This window comes from Populus nigra, chromosome 14, assembly GCF_951802175.1.
Source record: "Populus nigra chromosome 14, ddPopNigr1.1, whole genome shotgun sequence".
NCBI classification, from domain to species: Eukaryota; Viridiplantae; Streptophyta; class Magnoliopsida; order Malpighiales; family Salicaceae; genus Populus; species Populus nigra.
Genome location: NC_084865.1, coordinates 1,867,326 through 1,874,248, shown reverse-complemented (window position 1 = coordinate 1,874,248; position 6,923 = coordinate 1,867,326). Strand labels below are relative to the sequence as shown.

Genomic DNA, 6,923 nt, shown 5'->3' with positions numbered 1-6,923 from the left:
ACGCGTCATCTCATTACGGAGAGGATGTCAAGATAATTCAAACACCACCGTGAAAAATGGTGTTTGGTACCCTACATGTTCTGCTCGAAAGGCATGGGCCTCCAATAACTACCTATCTAATTTGTTTTTAGAAGGAAAAAATGTAAATTTATTGTAGATATGCATTGTATTTTTCCCACCACTTTTAGTTTTTTTCATAATTAAATTTGTGCTGTAAGGTAATTTTTTGTAATTTTTTCCTGTAAGGATCCTTAATTTGATCCCAAGTGTGTGTATTGATTTTTTCAATTAAATGCTTATTTTATTTAAATAAAAGATATTTTTAAATCAGTACATTAATCAAAAATAAGTTTTTTTAATAATTTTAAAACGCATTTCTCACATTGATTTAGTACATTCAGAAAAAATAACCAAGATAAAAATTGCAGCAAATGAATAATGTTTAGGAATTAAATTAAGAAAACAGCAGCAGCATAGTGAGATCATAATTTAGCTCACCAAGCATGCTGTGGAAAGTCATATCCTGCCAAATTGTCCAGGATGATCATGCAGGTTCTTAAGAGATTGGACCACAGAAATGGCTGTACTTTTCCATGTAAAACGATGGAGCTATGAACCTTTACAAATATCACCACCAGTTGAGAGATACATAACCCAGCCAGCCTGTAGACTAGCCCTAATGCAACTAATGGAAACAGCCTCTGGCACAATCAATGATATTGACACTAGCAATAATAAGATCAGTCCTTGACAAAACTTTGCTTTCATTTGGAAGCTTTTTAGGGTTTGAAACTCTTCACAGGTTCATCATTGTGCATCATATTCACTGGAGATATATTTTACTGCATGAGGCAACTGTGCTTTATGGCCTTATACGATAAAGAAGATCATCAGAATTCTCACAAGTTATGAACAGAAAATATTTGTAGCTGGTGGGAATATATCTTTCACAGGCCGACAGTTCTTATGCTGTTAATGTTTTGTGGCTTTCCTTGTGGTAGCATTTAGCATGTTTAGTTGAAGGGTTCTGCCAGAAGACAAAACAGTCGGTACCACCATTTGTTGCAAAAATCGGTGCGTTTTTAACTTGTAGGGAAAACATCTGTGCGTAGGAAATTTCTAAATAGAAAAAGATTCTCAGGGTTAATTAATTAATGGCATTAATATACATTAAATCCTGTGGTGTCACAAAGTGGAGCTAGAGGTATGAATACTCTAGAGACGGTAGAGAAGGTCCTGTTTCTAACTCTTTGGCTTGCTTTTATTTTCTCCAGTTACAAAAGAGTGGCTGTAATTTATGAAGCTCGGATCTACCAGTAGGTCAATGAGTAACACGTTGACTTAAAATCTAACTTAGATAAAGTTCTATTTTAAATGGATGTTTTTTTATTAACATGACTTTCATTAAACGTAAATTAATAATTATATAAGTTTTTAATAATTTTTAAATATTTTTTTTATTTATAAAGAAGTCGTTAGATCTTTTAGAATTTAAGATTTCTTAACAAGAGGGGATACTAATATTAGTTGAATTACAAGTAATTTAGTTAGATGGTTAAAAATGATTTTGATGCTATATGAAAACTGAAGAATGGTGTATGTGTTTTGTTATAGTTTTTTACTAGTTACATACCCTGCGCGATGCCGCAGGTCAATTATTTTTTGCATTTTAAAAATAGTTAAGATCTAAAAGTATTAGGTTTTTTTACAAAGTTATACCCAAGAGTCTCAGGTTTGGTTGCAATGCCTGATCCAAGAGTAATGTTTATAATATTAATAAAAACATCAAACTTGGGTTAACCCTTAGCATAAAAGTGTCTGGATTGCAATACCAGACCCAATAACATTGGATATAGGTCTGGCTGCAAGGTTGTGTCATAAAAGTGTGATAATTTAATAAATTAGTTAAAAAAAACCAACAGGAAGAAAAAAACTAATGAAAAAAAAGAAAAAAATATGAATTAATTGGGTTAACCCTTCAAACCAGGTTAACCCGTCATACCTTGAATCTGCATCGTGAAAGCTTGATAGTTAAAAAGAAATAAATAAATTAATGGGTTAACCCAGAATTAACTGGGCTAACTCGTCAAATCAGGTTAACCTGTCAAACCCAGAATCCGTGTAATGAAGTTTGATAACTAAATAGAAAAAAATTTAACATTAACAATTTAAATTAAACAAAAAAAATTAATTAAAAAAAGCATCAGCTTTTTCACAGTGGACTGCACTGTGCAGTTCACAGTCAAAGGCATAAAAAAAAACTAAAGGCATCAGTCGAGAACTACTTAGAAAAAAATTTAATATTAATAAACTAAATTAATTAAATAAAATTAATTAAAAAGAAAAAATAAAAGAAAAAAAACCTCTAAGAAGAAAAAAAACTAAATAGAAAGAAATTTAACATTAACAAACTAAACTAAACGAAACGAAAAAAATAATTAAAAAGAAAAAAAAGCAAAAAATAAAATAAAATTCATGTTAACTCGTTAAACCAAGTTAACTCGTTAAACCCGGGATTTGTGTCATGAATGTCTGGTAACTAAATAAAAAAAAAAGTGAATATTAACAAACTACAAAAAAAAATTAATTAAAAAGAAAAAAAATCCGGGTTAACTCGTCAAACCATGTTAATCTGTTAAACCCAGTATTTGTGTCATGAAAGTCTGATAACTAAATAAAAAAAAAATTAACATTAACAAACTAAATAAAAAAAAAATATTTATGAAAATAATAATAATAAAAAATTGACGGGTCAACCCGGAATTAACTGGGTTCACCCGTGAAACCAGGTTAACCCACGAAACTCGAGATATGTGTCATGAAAGTCTAATAACTATATAGAAAGAAATTTAACATTAACAAACTAAACTAAACGAAAAAAATTAATTAAAGAAAATAAAGCAAAAAACAAAAAAAATCCCAAAAAGCATAAAAAACAGCTAAAAAAAACTTAGATAACCTCAAAAAAAAAAAAAAAACACCTAAGAAAAGAGTCAGTGTTTTACTGTGAACTGCACAGTGCAGTCCTAAGTAAAACACTAACTCCTTTTAGTTATAGTTTAATTTTATTTTATTTTTCCTCTTTCTTCTTTTTTATGGCTATAAGATAGTTGGAGTGTGACAAAAATTCCCATCTCATAAAGATTTCATACTTCTGGGATCGAATCAACTAATAAATTGACCTTATTTTTCTAATTCATCACTAACTTTTGTTTTTATGACTGGCTGTTGACCACACAGGACAAGCTGATGTTCTTGAGATTAAACAGTTTGCATGAAACATCTTCACTGGTTTGCAGTGTCAGAAGCATTAAACAAAAGTCTTCTGCCTTTTTTCTGTAGAACTGTACAGCCAAGATGTCGATAAAAGAAAGAAAAACGCTACAAATACCACACACACATAAAAAGAACCCTCTTGCTGTACAAATGAAAGAGATATTAAATATTTTAATATTGAACAGAAAATCCTATCATGAACAAAGCTTGGGTAAGGATCTGGGAGTGCTATGGCTTGATACTCTTGACTTCATGATTTTTGTCATCTGTGTTTGCATTTTCAAGCAAATTTTCTCCAATTCCGTCACCCTCCATTGCATTCCTTGCAAATGGGCTCTAAGCTTCTCATTGTTAGTTGGAGGATCGAGTTTACCAGCATAGAGCACAATTTGTTCACTGGCTTCATTTTTCTTTCCTTTCCTTCCAATCTCACTAACACCAGAAGGTGAATCAATATAGCATTTCATTTTGTCGGTGGTTTTGAGTAGGCTTTTGAGCTTGACTTGCTGAGACATGAGAGCTTGGACTGCACTTTTTGATGGAAACCTTTTGTTCTGAGAAAGGTGGATGCAAGCTTCAGCTGAGAGCTTCTCATAATTCAATGCACAGCATATCTTCATCTTTTCTTCTTCTGATAATCCAGTATGCACCTACATGAAATTCATATTGCAATATCATATGTGAAATTGACATTTACTAATGGCATAGCAAAAGATGTAAAATTCACCACTTGTTTCCCAAAAAAATACCAATACAGGATTCAATAAGCTATAGAAATTCCAAATCAAATGACATAAAACATGAGAAAAGATCAAAGGACTACCTGTAGATACATGTCTGTGGCACGGTAGATTCTGTCATATGAATCTCTGGCAGAATCTGGCAGAGCCATGGTTAGGGCCAAGAACTTAGAAGGCTTTAAACAAGGATCTGGGGCTACTTCTGCTATATACAAGTCCATCAAACTAGCAACTTTTCTCAATTGTGTTGGAGACGTTTGACTGGTTCCTCCGTGCAGAAATGCTTTCAAGAACCTTAGAACAAGCTTCACGTTATACAAGTAATTCATCCCATATGGAGAAGGAATAAGCAGATTATCTAGAGTTGCTTGATCCATCTGAGAACCTATCATACTCTCCAACTTGGTCCTGCTACATTTGCTTATGTTCAAATTCAAAGCAACTCGAAGAATTCCAAATAAACTCTTGAATGAAACAGAGTTCCAATCAAGAATATAAAGTATATCTATGACAGTTTCTACTACATTACGCTTCTCATCAGACGTGCCAGTATAGCACTTCGATTTCTGGTAATAAAAGAGAAACCTACTAATGATAACATGATCAAACTTCCGCAAGACCATGGATTTGATCACCATTCCAACCAAATTAGTGCTCAAAACCAAAAGATCCTCAAACCACCAGGTTGCTCGAGAGAAGCTATTCTTCAAACTCTCAGTGCTTCTAGTGTCACATGAAAACCGGACTCCAGAGCTATCAGGAGAAGAAGTAGATGGACATGGGCTAGGCTCACTAGAAGTAGCCATCCTTCCAATAAGAGAATCCACACATTTTTCAAGAATACCAGAAGAATTTGGAAACGGAAGTAAATCTTGGCACTGCTTTATAGTGATTAATAGCTCAGACCATGCCCAGTAATTCATCCCTTTAAGTGATTTCTCTGTCTCTTCCAATAAGTTATGAGTTCCAGATACAGAATTGTTCATCTCCATGAACTGTGCAGCAGAATGTAGGAAGGAAATATTTGAAGGAGTTATGTCAATCCTACCGTTATTGTAGCAGAATCTTGACAGGAGTTCAAAATTTCCAGCCCCACCAGGAAAGTCATTGAATATCACTTTCAAATTTCTTGTACTACCTGTTGATTTACCAAATAATTTTCTTAATCTGCCACAATATGAAGCAATGACCTTCTGCAAATATCCAAAAAAAATAAAATTGTGAGAATGCAAATCTGAAATCTAATGAAGAACTAAAACATAGAAGAGATTAAAGCTAAAATTTTGTTTTTACCACTGATAAAAGTGATTTATTTAATGAAGTAATGAAGTTAAGAGAAGTAGCAAGCATTCAATCTAGCTTGATAACTAACTATCAGTGACAGAGGAAATGTGCAATAAAGACGAGTCCCAGTTAACAGAACATTTCAATGCCTTGAAAACCTTCCACAAAAGAATGAACTCATTGAATCTAGCAAAGCACCCAAAAAAAAAAGTGGCATAGACAGCTAAAATCTGCAAAAGAAAGGTGTGTGGTCTTTATAGACAATAAATTGTGCATGGGAAAATCAAAAGATAAGATGTCTGCCAAACGACCCAAGAAACAAGGGTAATAAACAGTGTATTAAATTCTATGAAAGCAACTAATAAGTCCTTCTCAAAAGGAGTGAATAAAAACAAATAAAGGTATGAAACATTAAACCCCCAAAACAACAGCAATAAATGACAGGACCAGCTCAGAAGATAAAGCCCTACAATTTGGTGTTTAGCAAGTGCCCAAAATAGAAGACAAGAAGAAGAAGAAGAAGCTAGCATGAATAACCATACCCCACAACACTGCAATGTAGGTGTAAATTTAATGTAGTTGGCAGTACAACCATAGAAATCATAGAGGTAATATAGCAGAACAGATGAATATAAAAATCACCACAAGAGAATTAATTCAAAAACCATGAAAGTACTCAAATTCCACATTTAACAGCCATTAGATTAAAAAAAAAAACACCAGAACTATTGAATATACATTAAAGCAAAACAAAGCAAACTGAACCAAGGTCAGCAATTATGTGAAGTGAACAGCATTGAGTAAATTAAGTAAGAAGGAAAATTAGAGAGAAGAGATTAGCCAAAGTAGACTAAAAATCATAACTTTAAAGCTCTAAAGGGGCAAAGTTAAAGGAAATGAAAACAAGAACAAAGAGATTAATTTTTTTACCTTATCCACCATGAACGTCTCTTCACCATTGACATCTACTTCAAGATCACAGCAAACTGCCATGACCCAATTAAACAAACTAAAAACCCACCTCAAACAAAGACTCTTTCTTTTCTATTTCTTTTTAGTTTTTTTTCTTGGAACTTGTATTATAAGAGAGAAGATTCACAACCCAAGAGAGAAAGAGATGTGAGAAGACAAAATGAGAGTGAAGAAGAGAATATTAAGCCATATACTTGAGATGGGAAAGAAGACAAACAAAAAGAGGTAAATTCCTGACTTTGGTTTCACAAAACTGGGTGGCTAGTCAGAAGGTTGCACTTACATAGGCAAGCAAATATCTTCAGAGAGACAACTAAAACATTGAAGTGCAAGTGCGAGAAGCGAACAAGCTGTGTAGACACCAAAGAGATATATACTGGCCAATATTATAATGCTAGAGAGAGAGAGAGAGAGGGAGAGAGGAGGGGGGGAGAACAAAACAGTTGGTGGTGTGTGTGTGACCACTAGTCACTAACCCCAACCTGACATTCCTGTAAAAAATATTTGGATACTAAATAAAAAATTAGCATTTGGTAAACAACCTCTATCAAAAAGATATATATTATATTCATGAAATTGGTGATATTCTTGGGAAGGAGATGACCCTAAGCTTAGGATTGAAGCTTTTTTGCTGGCTTTGCTTCTTTCTTA

At 33.2% G+C, this 6,923-nt stretch overlaps 1 protein-coding gene across 2 annotated transcripts; it reads right to left on the bottom strand.

Annotated features, from left to right (window-relative positions):
- Nucleotides 1–3,310: 3,310 nt before the first annotated feature.
- Nucleotides 3,311–6,923, bottom strand: LOC133672403 (BTB/POZ domain-containing protein At3g22104-like). Of its 2 annotated transcripts, none has more exons than XM_062092808.1 (3): nt 6,231–6,923; nt 4,100–5,209; nt 3,311–3,926 (listed from the first exon to the last, which is right to left on the bottom strand). In XM_062092808.1, exons 1-3 carry the CDS (start codon nt 6,291–6,293, stop codon nt 3,471–3,473), a joined length of 1,629 nt encoding a protein of 542 aa, XP_061948792.1. In that variant the 5' UTR covers nt 6,294–6,923; the 3' UTR covers nt 3,311–3,470. The 2 variants fall into 2 exon arrangements, with proteins under 2 accessions (XP_061948792.1, XP_061948793.1); XM_062092809.1 differs by lacking the exon at nt 6,231–6,923 and adding an exon at nt 5,310–6,025.

What these genes read in the sequence shown, in the direction of transcription:
- LOC133672403 (XM_062092808.1), bottom strand. Translation starts at nt 6,293, where the DNA reads ATGGCAGTTTGCTGTGATCTTGAAGTAGATGTCAATGGTGAAGAGACG. An exon ending in AGACGTTCATGGTGGATAAG is followed by an intron (nt 5,210 to 6,230) that starts GTAAAAAAATTA and finishes GGATATTTGCAG; the next exon opens with AAGGTCATTGCTTCATATTG. An exon ending in CCACAGACATGTATCTACAG is followed by an intron (nt 3,927 to 4,099) that starts GTAGTCCTTTGA and finishes AATTTCATGTAG; the next exon opens with GTGCATACTGGATTATCAGA.